The 13,801-nt window shown below is 54.9% G+C and overlaps 1 protein-coding gene across 32 annotated transcripts in view; it reads right to left on the reverse strand.

Moving 5' to 3' along the window:
• Positions 1-13,801, reverse strand: part of ABLIM2 (actin binding LIM protein family member 2) — a 142,803-nt gene that overhangs the window by 26,684 nt on the left and 102,318 nt on the right. For 11 of the 32 annotated variants that reach the window (XM_072803070.1, XM_072803196.1, XM_072803118.1 and 8 more), the window contains 5 exons: positions 11,948-12,049; positions 11,446-11,499; positions 6,473-6,592; positions 5,401-5,453; positions 4,592-4,733 (listed from right to left, as the gene is read on the reverse strand). In XM_072803070.1, the coding sequence (XP_072659171.1) occupies positions 4,592-4,733; positions 5,401-5,453; positions 6,473-6,592; positions 11,446-11,499; positions 11,948-12,049 (471 nt within the window). Of the gene's footprint in view, positions 1-3,575; positions 4,734-5,400; positions 5,454-6,472; positions 6,593-9,517; positions 10,700-11,336; positions 11,500-11,947; positions 12,050-13,801 lie in introns of those variants that run through there. The other 21 variants (XM_072803247.1, XM_072803204.1, XM_072803185.1 and 18 more) reach the window with 10 other exon arrangements.

Genomic DNA, 13,801 nt, shown 5'->3' on the forward strand with positions numbered 1-13,801 from the left:
ACACCTTCCCCATAGGAACCTCCTGGGACATGCGCCTAGGACAACTCCCTAGGACACCCTCCCAAGTCACTGTCCCCCAATCTGGATGATGGCAATCCCCTCATACAGTCTTTCATACCCCCACTCAGGCCTACCAAAACCTCCATCAGACGAGGTCAGGGCTCTGTGGGGATCCCTCCAGGATCACGTCTCCATTTGCATGCTAGGCTGGAGTCCTCCCCAGGTGACCAAGTCCTCCGTGGCCCTGAATGTCGCAGCCTTCACCCCTACCGCATAGCCCCCTTGCTGTCCCACAAACCCACCAGGCTTCCCGCAAGCACCCTCACTGTTGGAGCCTACATCCCCTTTGAGTCTTGCTCAGATATGGGCTTCCCCACCCCGAGTGCCCCAGCTCCTCCTGGCCTCCTTACCTGCACAGCACTGATGCACACTTTGTAACATTGTTCTGGTCTCAGTCCCCTCCCCACTAGCATGCCGGCTCCTGGGGCTCATCCATGTGAGCCTCTGCTCTACCCCCAGCACCCACCACAGTGCTGGAATACAGCAGGTGCTCAGGAAGTATTTGTGGAAGGCTAGGCCTCGTCCTGCCTGTTGTAAACAAGGAGATGGCACTGGTGTGCTTCAGTACTGATGTTTGTGGTTTCTATCCCTGGGGCCACGGGCACACCTAGGCCAGGCACGCTGCTGTCCACGGGGCATTCTCACCACGAGATCGGCACGCAGCAAATCATGGTGCCTCATTTTCTGGCTCATGGACTAGGAAATGCGGGAATGAGTGTTGTTACCACTTCAGAGGAATGACAGGTGACAGGAGAAAGGCCAATTTCTGACCGAGCCTCTAGCCCGCTTCTCTCCTGTTCACGGAAATCTCACGCCTGGTGGGTGCTGGGAGGGAGCCTGGCCCCAGACCAGGGCCCCGGCAGCGGTGGGCAGCAGGTGAAGACAAGCATGTCTCATCAAACACAGGACCCCACAGGGCAGGACACACAGAAGGTGACACAAAAGCCAAAGCCACGGGACCACCATCTGTGCTGCCTCAGGCTCCCTCCTCCAATCTGCTCATGTGCTGGGGCCTCAGGAGGGACCTGCATCTTCAGAAACGCTGGGTTCTCTTTCTAGGGGTCACTGAGTCTCCTGGGTGGGATCCCCAGCCCTCTGTGCCTTTGTCTTATGGGAGAGGAGGCCTACGTCACCTTGTGTTCTTCTGAGGACGATGAGTGTCATCCTGTAAGGCTCAAGACCCTCTTCATATAACAAAAACTCAACACCATCCCCTCCCTGTGTGGAAATCAGGTTCGCTGGTAGCACAGCATACCACACACACTGTCCAGGTGAGGCAGGAGGTGTAGAATAAAGGAAAATACAAGTAACTATAATACAACATGGACTTCACTGAGGCCCTCTTTGGCGGAGATGGCAGTGCCCGAAAGACGAGTGTCTTGTCACAGCTGCTCAGTCATCTGCATCTCTGCTGGGGAACGGGGCCTGAGCCACACTCACCTCTGCCTCTCTGCTGCCTAGCACCATGTCCAGCACATAGTAGGTGCTCAATAAATGTTTGGTGGAGGGATGGATGAATGACTGAATGATGAGTTCAGTGTTGGGTGAGATGTGCTGATGGTGTCATGAGTGGGATGAGTTGTGCCCCCGCTCCATTAGCCCACAGAGGCCCCGGGCGGGTGGTGGCGGGATATGCACGTGTGCTTGCTCCCGTTGGCGTCTCTGCCTCTCTTAGCTCCCTGCGTGCTTCTCCGGGGCAGGGGCTGCTCTTGTCTTCTCGGTGTCCCCTTTGGCGCCCCACACAGCGTCTGGCACAGAGTGGGTGCTCAATAAATACCCGTTGAATTTAATGCATCTCAATTCAACAAACATTTATTGAGCGTCCACTGTGTTGAGTGTCACAATCCTACCTTCCTTGGGCGCGCTACAGATGGATGTCCCAGCGATGCGGGTAGGCGTGCCTTGCTGTGTGCAAATGCTCTGTGCAATCACAGTTCTTTCCAAATGGAACTGGTGTCAAGGGAATCGCTTTGGGAGCTACTTGGGGGGAGTCGAAGGAGCCCCGAGAAAGGAGGGGACATCCCCCTCAGGTTATGAGCGCTGCCCATCCTGCCCCAATTTCTCAACAGGCTAGCACATAGCAAGGCACGCTTGATGTAGGCATGACCAGTAGCCTGCGTCCTGGCTGCTATTCCCATGCACATCAGGAAACAAGGCAACGTCTTCAGGATGGAAGTAAAGGCACAGTTGTAGCAGTTGCACAGTGGATTTCTCACTCAGAGGAACCGGCATCAGAACACCGTAGAAAGCGAAGGAATGACAGAACCATCATAATCATCTTAAGCAGGCATCAGTGAAGGGGAAGGCCACGTGCACACACACGTACACCCACACGCATACAGGCATGCACACACATGTACATGTATACCCACACGCATACACACGCATATACACGCATACATATACACACGTTTCTACTTTGGAGAAGATTCCTTTGGAGGAATCTCCCCAGTTAGAGCATGGATTCTGACACAGGTGCGGTACTTCCCGCAGGCCAGGTGCAGCGCTTCCTACAGGCCAGGTGCACCCTGAAGGGGAAGCATCAGTGTCCCCACCTGTGGTTGCCCTAGCTGCTAGTGACGGGAAGACATCAGCGATGGGGAGAGGACGAGCTGAAACAAGACCTTGCAGGTGTGTGACTGGCCAGTCAAAACAGTGCACACAGCCTGTGGTCCCCATGGGGAAGGGGTGTCCTCCCACCTATGAGACTCCTGGGACAGCCCTGGGGCACTCTGTCCCAGCATGTGCGGGCAAGGAGGCAGTGCACCAGGGTGAAGGCAGCACGCAAAAGTGACAGGGAGGGTGAGCGGCACAGGGAGGCCCCCTCCTGGGCAGGCTTCTCCCGACATGGTGCCCCCCTCCTCCCTCAGATGGGCTGCAAACAGAAGTGGGGATATCTGCTTCAGCAGGAGGTGGGGGCCTAGCACCACCCAGCAAGGAGAGGATAGGAAGCCATAAAAGGCCACCCTCAGGTCCCCAGACACTGGCTTCCTGAGAGCTCCTGGGCCTTGTGGGTCACACCATGACACCCCACAGGTGCAGAAGGGCAGCCGGGGTGCTGTGGAGCCGGCGCAACAGGAGCCCATCACCTTCCAATACAACTGCCAGTAGGAGAAAGGGAACACAGAGCAGCAAGGCCCATGGTCTAGGCCCGTGGCCCAGGGCCCGTGTGCAAGTCCTATGGTGCCCAGGCCAGTGGGTGCCTGGGAGCAGAGAGGGGCTGGTGGCCGTGCTGCAGCTGTATGGCTGGTCTGTGCCATGACCGGCCCTGGACCTGGGCACCCTGCCTGCAGGTGGGATGAGCAGCCTGCTGCGTCCTTCCCAGATCTGCCCCAGGAGGAGCACACCACCACCTCGGAAGAGTCACTCTGGGGGACTTTCTGACGCAGCCTTCCCGTGGTGACATCCACCCCATGTGCCAGCCCAGAGAGCCCCACATGGGCTGGACCCCAGGCAGGGCTGGAGGCACAAGGGCTCACAGATGTCTGCTTACAAAGATCAGACACAGAACAATGCACCTTTGCTTTGCTTTGAGCTCTTCTTTGACAAATGGCAATGCCCGGGCTTCTTCACCCCTTCCTCCTCCCACAGAATACTTTCATTTGTAGGACAGGTTACAGTTCATAGTCATGAGGATGAGGATGACGATGACAGTCTGTTTGCTGAGCATCTACTATGGGCCAGGCAGAGTGCTGGCTGCGTACCTGTGTCACCTCCTCTGGTCTCTACTGACCTGGCCAAGCAGACAGGGGAAACTGAGGTCCAGCAGTGGGGGAGCGGCCCGGGGTCCTGTGGCTCATCAGTGGTGAACCCGGATCGGAGCTCAGGCCTGTCTCACGGCCAAGCCGGCATCTGTGCTCCGCCTTCTCACACCCATCTCCACCCTCTGCATCCAAGCTAAGCCTCACGCTTGTCCACAGGAGACCACCCTCTGGGACCCAAAGATAACATCCAGGTCCCCTGAGGGCATCATACCATAGCTGGCTTTTCCCCTACAATTTGCAGCCTCTATAAATAGAGAACATGATGTGGAGCATTGCCCTACATCTGGAAATCACTCCTAATTCAGCCCTCCTGACCCCAGAGTCAGGCTGCTGTCACTGGTTACTGTGCTCCCTGCAGATGGGAAGGCCCCACTCCCCGGGTCCTTGCTCAGGATGAGCGCCGGGTGGCAGTGCCCTGTCATCGACTCCCAGTCTGGACTCACCAACCTGGACCATGCTTACGTCAGCTCTGGAGGGAAACGGGCCCTCAGCTTCCAGCCTGGTAGCCCAGGAAGCCTTCTTTGCAAGAAAACTCAGGAGCCTGATTTGTCCAGGAGACACCGGCACACCCACTGGCCGCAAGCTAGCTAATGATGTCCAGGGGACCCCAAACAGAAGACGGTCCTCTCTCCTAACCGGGTCTGCTCTTATATTTCTTAACGAGCAAGGCTTAGTTAGGTCTGGGATGGGTTTCAAATTGTGGGGCCCTTCTGCTGTGAGGCCTTTCATGCCATGTTTACAGTGCCTTGCTCAAAAGAACCACTCACGTGAGTAAAAGTTGTCCCCTTGCATTGTTTGGAGAGGGTCTCTATCGGTCCCGCTACTGTGGGACAAAGACTGGCTGTCTAGGTCTGGAGAGTTAGTCCTACTGTCTGCATCCCCCTTGAGAATCAGCCAGCTGGTCTTCTGCTGGGGGGGAAAGAAAAAGCCACATGAATTCCGAGGCCCTCCGCGATGACACTGCCCTGTCGCACAGGTCAGGACGGCCAGGGGCCCAACCGGCTCCTCCTGGGGGCGCCCTGGGGAGCCAAGCATGCACTCCCTCCACACACACCTCCCTCCCTTAAGGACAAGCCAAGGGGCCTCACCCTGGAGCCAGGGTGCAATGCAAGACTCAGCCCGGGGACCAAACCCTGCACCCTGCTCGCAGCCTGCTTTTTGGAGATGATGTGCTGCAGCCTGGTGCACCCTCTCCAGCAGAACCACCCAGGCCCCAGAGCCTCACTCTTTACCCTCGGACCCTTTACAGGGAACCTCTGTCTAGCCTGGTCTCGAGCCAGCACCCCAGATGCCCCCACATTGCACTTGGATTAATTCTCCTTTTTTTTCAGACATCTCCTTGGTGCCAAGAGCCATAACCCGGTTACACAGGTACGGAACATGACTTTGGCAGGAGGTGTGCTAGTCTCAGGCTGGCGGGGGCCACCTCTGAAATCTGGTCCCTGCCACGTGTAGCCTCATGGGGCCCTGTGGAGCAGAACCAAGAGAGGGATCCTGAGGTTACGGCTGGGGACTCCCACAGAACCAGACCGCCTCTGGGTGAGGCTGCTCTCAACCAGACCTGCCTCCGCATTACCTTCCTGTTATCTTGCTCGAACATTCTGTCCTCTCCATCCGGTCGCCTGACGGCTGGAAGGGAAGAGGCGGCTTGTCAAGGAGATACACCGTCTAGCCTGGGCTTCCCCGCCAGAGTACCCACTTCACATTATGTCAGAAACAGAACGGAATCAAGCCGAGGACAACAGTATGAGAGCCTTTGCAGAGCCAGGGAGCGGGACACACTAGAGAATCCTCCCATGGGGGTGGGGGAGACCCCGCGGGCCTTCACATGTGATGGTTCTTCAAACCAAGAGCAAGTGTGCGAAGTGACGTGGTCTGGAAACTCCAGCCAAGCCCCCATTCCTGAGATCAAGCCATGTTTTTAGATGCAGCCACTTGGCATTTTGAAGAACACACTCTCTAATTCCTGGTTTAACCCCAAAGTGACAGGAGGGTTTGGCCAACCAGGGCTTATTGTGTCCCACTCAGCCGGGCGCTTCATGGGCACTCCTGCTTATCCCCACGCCACCCCTTTCACAGATCGGGAGACTGAAGCTCAGAGACACGGCATGCCTTGCTCAAGACCATGCATCGGGGGTGGCAGAGGCTGACATTTGAACCCAGGTGGTCTGTCTCCGAGGTCCTCCTTCTGCCCCCCTCACTGTCTGCTGCCCACAAAACACAGAGGGCCAGTGAGTTCTGCTGCTGGAGAAAGCCCACGAAGCGGGGCAAAGGAGGTACAACATACGACCAGAGGTGACCTCAGTGGACCAGAACAAGCACAAGTTCACTTTGCCGCAGCATGTCTACCAGGAACACCATTTAGAGCTGAGAAGTGAGGTGTCTCTATTCTCTACCAGCCTTTTTTTTTTTTGGTGGCATGGGGTGGGGGGGTTGTCACCCAGTGGGGCTGACATGATCTCCAAGCAAGTATGAACATGTAAATCACACACGAGCATCCTGACAGTTCTTAGCATCCACCCGAGGACTTTTCATCCTCAGACATGGACCCCATGCATGGAACAATTAAAGGGAAACCCCAGGGTCCTTTCCCACCCCCCACGGAAACTGAGGCCACGGTAAGGACACGCCAAGGGTGGGCTCCTTACCTGCAGCCTGCGGAGGGCTTGGACCTTCCAGCCTTTTGGAGCACCCTGCCTTGTGCACCATCAAGGACAAGGCTGACATCAGGCCCGAGAGCTTGGAAATTGGGGATTGGGCTACAGGACCTTGACAAGATAAGGTCACAGTTGAAGAGTGTTCTGGATTCACGGACATTTTGTTACTGCGGACGGCTACCTGTTTCTCCTTCTTCCAGGAGAGACAGTGATTTTCCAAGGTGAAAATAAACACCCTGCTCTCTCCACTGGCAGAGACAAATTTATGGTGAACCTGCGTGAGGGGTGTCATGATGGACAGAGGCAGAGGGCAGGATGGATGCATGCCCATGGCCAGGGCTTGCCTGTTGCCCAGAGAGTGGCGGTTGCTGGGCAGCAGAGCCCCGAGGGTCTGACCATACATCAGCCGTGAGTCTTGGCGGCTACCCCACAAGCTCTAGAGATGATTAGGCCAGTGGGGACTCAAAGCTCCAAGCACAGTCAAAGTCCAACCCAGAGAAGGCCTCCAGGGCTGGGCCCTCTGGTGACGGTCAGTGAGCGCACCCCTGAGACCCCTTGGTAGCCCCAAGTGGGCCAATACCGTGGGGGTCATTTGCAAGTACAAAGACAACAAAGGGCTCTTTGGGATATGAAATCCCAGCCCCTGGGGCTCGGGCCATGGGAACCAGAGGCCACCCTGGGTTTGAGGACGTCACACAGCTGTGGGCAACAGGTTGGGCTAGATGCGTTCTGGCTGGGGAGCAACCTCATGGCTTAAGAAATGGCCCCACTACCTCATGAGGATGACAGCCCACCAGGATTTAGCAAGTTTCCTCTGCAAAGGCTCTGCCAGGTGTAATCAGCTCAGCCACACTCCATCACCAAGGGCTTTCCACGGGCCAAACGTGCCAGCCCACAACATACACTGCGGATGCCGAGACATGGGAGCAGGAGCAGGAGAATACAGGAGTCTGGCACTTTGTATTATTTGCAGCCTGCTTCCTGGATAGCTCTGAGCCTCAGTTTCCTGATCTGTAAAATGGGCAAATGACGCCCACCCCTGAGGCGCAAGGGTTGCGTGAGGTAATATATGTGGATGCTGTGATACACCAGGGAGTCCAGGTCTGAGAAGTTAGGAGTGAACAAGAGAACAGCTTTGAGGCTAGTTGGCAGCACGGTGTCTCAGAGTGTCGGGAGAAGACAGGCCTACTCAGGACGACCCAGGAAATGAGCTTGAGTGTGTCTATCCCATCAAACAAGGCGGTTCCTTCCTCCCGAGCCTGGAATCTGCCACGAGGAGCCCTCTGAGGTGAGCCTGGGGACCTCTGCTGGAGGCATGCATCCTCTGATTTTCTTTCTGGACCCATGCCCCACCTACCTTCCTTTCCCTCCCAAGACAGGACCCCAAAACCAAAAATGAGCCTCGATTCCACCATAAAGGAATCCCAGAGAGACACGAGAAGTGGTTGCTTCCCGTTTTACACCAGGGACCAGAGGAACCACGTGCATGTCCCACGGAGCCATGTGTCCTGACTGGTTTGGCAGGGCGATGGAGTGAGCACCCCTCCACTAGCAGGTGGCTGCAGGTGTGGGGCTGAGCTGCCACCCCCTGCCTTCTGGGCCCATGGCTGTCTCAGAGCCCCCCCTTGGCCTACAAATGACACAGCCAGCCCCGTCCCTGCATCTGGATGCTCAGCTTCCCGGGAGGAGGTGTCGGGGGAGGTGTTCTGGTTTTCTCTGAATTCATCTTGAGCAGTGTAAAACCGAGCATAGCGTCGCTCCATCGAGGGGACCTACCACTGGAGTGCTGCTGCTCTGCGCCCCACGTCAGCGTGGCCTCACCTAACTCCCACAGAGTCCGATGGCGAGGCAGCCTCGAACCCACTCTCGGTATGCAGACGGGACTGACCACCGCTGGAACCGCACCTGCTTCACTAAAGTCACGGGCCCCCTGACCGCCTGCAGCAGGCTCAGGAGCACCCCAGTGCCCAGGTCCTGTCTGCGCTCCATGTCCCACTGCTCCTGCCTGTCCCATGTTTGTCCCTGACTGTGCAGAAAGAGTTCTTCTGCTTCAGTCCTATCCTGCCCCGCTGTTTTCAATTTTCCATTTGCTTCCTTTCTTCTATGTTTTTCTTACTATTTTTTAAAAAGCCATTAAATCATTAAATCAAATTAAAATATTGTACTAATATAGTACAATATACTATTGGGCCCTAAATGCTGTACAGCAGGAGCAGGAGGGCCAAGGGCCAGAGGTCGGGGTTCAAACAGACCTGGGGCTAAACACTAGCCGGGCTGCAGAGCAGCCACTTCTCAGCCCCAACCTCACACTCCTCGTCCACGTGGTGCCAACCTCACGGTGGGCCGCCAGGAAAAGCACTGCCAGCTGTCGGGTGCCCACACAGAACAAGTGTACTCACAGCAGTGGCTGGAGCCCTAGCCACCCTGGCCACCATGGGGTGGCAGGCAGCCACCTCACCTCTGGAGGCTCGCCTCCCCAGAACAGGAATGCAATGTGAGCACCAGAAAAGAGTGACGCTAATTAAGAAAGACTTTCTGTGAGTGGGAGATAGGGCATCGAAAAGTAAATGCATTAATTAAAAACTCTGACTTTTAAAGTGGTTGGTCGTATTATCTTAAACTAGTTAAATGGTCCAGTAATGCAACACTATCACCCAGAGTAAGTATCTCGAGACAGATGAAGGTCAACACAGTGGCTTCTCAAGTCTCTCCCCTGAGAGATGACTGGGTGGTCACTTTGCTGAGTGGGGTCACTCATGCATGCATGCACTCACACACACATGCACTCACACACTCTCACATGCATGCTCTCATACACACACATGATCTTACCCACATGCACACACCTGCTCTCATACATGTATGATCTTACAGACATGTGCTCACACACTCACGCACATGGTCTCATAGATGCGTGATTTTACAGACATGCTCACACACACACGTGCTCACACACACACTTCTGACAGGATGTGCTCCACTTGGATGGGGGAAATCTTGTAAAATCAAAACATCTAAAATATATTGGAAACCAAATGCATCCTAACACAAGTGTTATTTTCTGAGCATTCCTGAAGGAAACCTGGTTAAGGATAGTACACACACATGCTGAGTCCCATCCCCTCCCCGTCCCTAGCCCATCCACATTTACAAAGGGACAGGCTGTATTCATGTGTATCCCTAGAATGGGGCTGGATGCTGGGTAGAGGGTAGGTACTCTATAAAGTCTATTTCCCAAAAGAATCAACATGGCAGATTTCTGGATTAATAAATGGGCTTTGGTTATTGTTCATGGTTCAGTTGTACAGGAATCCTCTTGCCTTTGGATAGGAGAGGCCTTTGTATCCAGTTTAAAAACAACAACAACACAAGGACTCACACTGGCAACAGTAAAATAAAATGTCTTCATTGGACGATTTGGTCAAAGGACTTAGAGTTGGAAGCTCTTTGTCTTAGATCTGGCTTGTTCAGAAGCCGCTGAGCAAGTTCATCCCCTGATTTACTGTCCCTTCTGCTTCCTAAGAGGCCAGCCTGTCTTATACCATGTATATTCATTACATGTTTGAGGTTAATAAAAAGCCACATCAGCCAATGCCACTTGTGACAAGTACAAAACGCATACCTTTCCATGCAGGCTTGAACACGGGCACCATGATGGTTAAGACGGCACTCAACATAACTGCTCCTTCCTTCAGCTGGGCCTCAGCTCCCCACTTGTAACAAGAAGGGGCTGGTCTGGACAATCTTTAAGGGCCCTGGGGTCTAACTGGCCCACCCCTCTCTGATCCCCCTGGGACATCTGTGCTCCAAGCTTCCCGTGGTTGAGAGGGAATGGTAAAAGTCACTGTCTTCTGGGCAACTGAGAGTTTAATCCATTCTTTTTCTTCTTGGGAAGAAGAAGAAATGCACAAAGCATGGGGCCTATTGCAATCAAGGAAACATTAGAAATCTTGTTTGTACAATCAGACCACTGATTTATCAGTAAGTCACAGAAAGCATGTTTTTATAGGATTCCACCTAACAGTGATGTAGTTATGGATGTGGGATGTGGCCATTTTCTTTGGGTGCATCTGGACAAGAACTTTAAATATGGGAATTCCTCTTCCCATATCTCCATCATGTGCACAGTACTTTACAGTTTAGAGCATACTTCCACATTCCTTATTCCATCAGGTTTCATAACCAGCCTGTTAAGAGGGCAGGGTGGATGGATCTGTCCTATTTTGCAGAAAAGGAAACAGAGGCTCAGGATAGTAAAACCACATGCCCCAAATCACCCAGAAATTCCATCAAAAAACAGGGGAGACTTTGAGCCTTCCGCTTCCTGCTCCATGGCTCCAGCCACCTATGGCCCATGCACCTGTCCCAGGCAGACTCAGGTGGTGTGGAGGTGGGCAGTCGCCTTGGAGAGGGAAGCTAGAGGCTGAGAGAACTGCCCCCCTCCACTGCCAGACCTGTCCAGCCCGTTTGTCGATGCAACAAAACTCTGTGGCTGAAGGCTAGCTAGGATTCATTCTATCCTCAGAAATTCCCCAAACACAAGAATAAATGGCTTAATCTGGTTTGTTCTGTTTTCCAAAATTCTGGCTGGGTTGGGCGGTAGTCCAAGAAGCCTCCCTCACCACCTTGGCAGACATCATCCTGGCTGCCTCACTCAAAGCAGCATAACCGGAGCCCCGGAGACGGGCTGTCAGTGATGAACCCACACCCCAAGCCCCTTGACGTGCATCAGCCTCAGCTTCGTGGCACACGGAGGCATCCTTACTCAGAGATGCCCTCTGCGGTCTTTGATGAAGAGGCTCCCGGGAGCCCGCTAGGGAATTCAGTGTGCGCTGAGCCTGACACTCAGACTAACCATGCTGCCGCCCCATCACGGATCGGAACACAACAAAAGGAAGCATTCAGAAGCAAATGGGCGCAACAGGCATGCAGAGAACACAGCAGCAGAGGAAATCCGACTGTACCATGCTGTTTGTAGATAGGGGGTTTCCTATAGATGTTATCTTTTACGCCAGTGTCTGGGAAAGAAGAGAGAGAGAGAAGAGCAGCGTGAGCAAGCAGACCAGTTTCCATCCCCCTGCTTTTCCTCAGCAGCCGTCAGGCACCAGATCCAAAGCGGCCAGAGAGGCTCTGGCACCCCACAAGCAACTGATGCCTGGGACCCAATCTTCAGACCAAGCGTCACCCAGCCCGAAGCCAGAATCTAGCTCAAGGGGCGGAGGGAGGGAGGCAGCTCGAGTGGCCATCCGGCAGGACAGCACCTTCTCTCCAGCACATTCTCAGGAAGGCAAAAATGTCTCCCTGCTGTTTGTGAGGCTTGGGAGAAGCTCCAAAGCACGCCAGTGGGGGTGGGGGATGTGCGAACCCTCAGAATTGGGGGGATGTGGAGAGGCTCGAGAATCCTGGCAATTCCGTGCAATCAGACGCTCTGCATGGCACGCCCAACCACGCGTCCCGGGTGCCTACCTGGGACGTGGAAGTGGCGAGGCGCCTGCTGGTAGGTGCAGGGGGGAGGCTTGCTGTCTGAGAGCACCGAGAGGCTGGGGGTGCTCCGGCCACTTTCACTGCCTCCAGACGGAAGAGCAAAGGCAGGTAGAAGGGAGGAAGGGGAAGGCAAAGGAGAGTATGTCAAGTAGGAACGCTTGTTCCCAGCGGGCCCATCTCCCCTGCCTGGTGGAGCCTGCCCCAAGGCTCTGCACAGAGAAGGGAGGGTGCCCCCCACCCACATTTCCAGACGGGGCCCAAGGCTTGTTAATCCAACCTCAAGCGGACTCCTTCCAGTGGCCCCATGGCAAAGAAACAGTGGCACCAAGGACAAGGGCATGAGGGTTGCTAGTTCGTGGGGAGGTCGGCCTGGCTCTGGGCTGACCGCACTCTCCTCGCTGTTCAGCCAGGGCTGGTGCTTGAATCCAGCAAATTGCAAATTCACCAAAACTAAAGCCTCCCTCCCTGTGCATCCTTGCATAAAAAGATGCCGCTTTCTTGGAGAATCCACCAATTAGTCATTCAGAATAGGATTACAACAAAAATCCGTCCCTAAAAGCTATGAGAGACGAAGAGAAAATTGGTACTCATTAGTGGTCATGTTCCCTAAATAAAGCTATTTTTGGCCAATTAAAATGTAAAGAATTCCCCAATTCTGGCTCCAATTTCTCATCCCATCTGGATTTGTAATTTTGACGTTGTGAACAAGGTTGGATTATCAAGTGACAGATTCAGACAGCCGCAGTTCCCCGGGTGACCCTCACCCCCCCACCCCCCGCCGCCCTACACATACCTATTTAAGGAATGACATGATAGACAGAATGCAATGGGCAATCGAACACTTTGGATGATGAGGTTTATGGCTCATTTTAGCAAGACACTCATAAGGCACGCCTCATTTCCCCTCCCGTTAGCCTCAGGAAACCCTCTGCCGCCTTAGATCACAGCCTGGCAAGGGAAGGGGAGCTCCTGACTTGGAAGGAGCCCCTGGGAGATGCAGCCGTTCAAAGCAGCAGAGCCCTGAGGTGACCAGGCTGGTGACCCAGCCCTCCCAGGGGGCCGCACGGCGTGCTCACGAGGAGGGGGCAGCGGGCGGGGCTCAGAGTGCCCTTTGCCTGGGTCGGGTGCCCCGGGAACCCAGGAGGGCACGCAGGGCAGGGGTGGGCTCAGCCCAAGCAGGCCACAACCAGCTGCCCGACCCAGGCTGAGGCCACACTGGGGGCTGCTGACCGCAGCTTGGAGCATCTTTCTGCGCCTGGGCATTGATCCACCTGTCGGCACTGAAGGAACTTCAGGTGATGACTTGCCCCCTGTCGCTGTGGGAACCCTGCCTTTCCCCGGGCCATGCCCTCAGTGCAGCACAGACCCTTCTAGAGTTCCACACCAGGCCCTGGGAGCAGGGGCCTTCAGGCCATTTCTGAGCCCTCAGGGGGGGTTTCCCCACGTAAAGGAAACCACAGATCGGCTCTATTGACCATAGAGCTATGACTGGATCCTCCCCCAAGGGCAGAGAAACACAGCAGAAGTGTGGGATTTAAATAGTCTCTTTGCACAGGCCCCAGAACAGCCGAGGACTGCCCACTTCAGTGTCATCACTGAGCTGAGTGTGCTCCTGGCACGAACTGTTGAATCTGGGAGGCTTCAAACAGCTCACTTCCTTCTGCCTAGAATTCACGGGACCTCACCCAGCCGGGTCCTGCCCAGGTGGCTGCAGACGATCAGACACGTGGGCAGGCTCCTGTCCCCCCCAGTCCCCAAGCCTACCCTGCAGTGTCCATCACAGGGAACATCCTGTGTGTGCGCTGATCGATCTGGGGAGCACCCACAGTGCTCAGC

This window comes from Canis lupus, chromosome 2 (assembly GCF_048164855.1).
Source record: "Canis lupus baileyi chromosome 2, mCanLup2.hap1, whole genome shotgun sequence".
In the NCBI taxonomy this organism is placed as follows: Eukaryota; Metazoa; Chordata; class Mammalia; order Carnivora; family Canidae; genus Canis; species Canis lupus.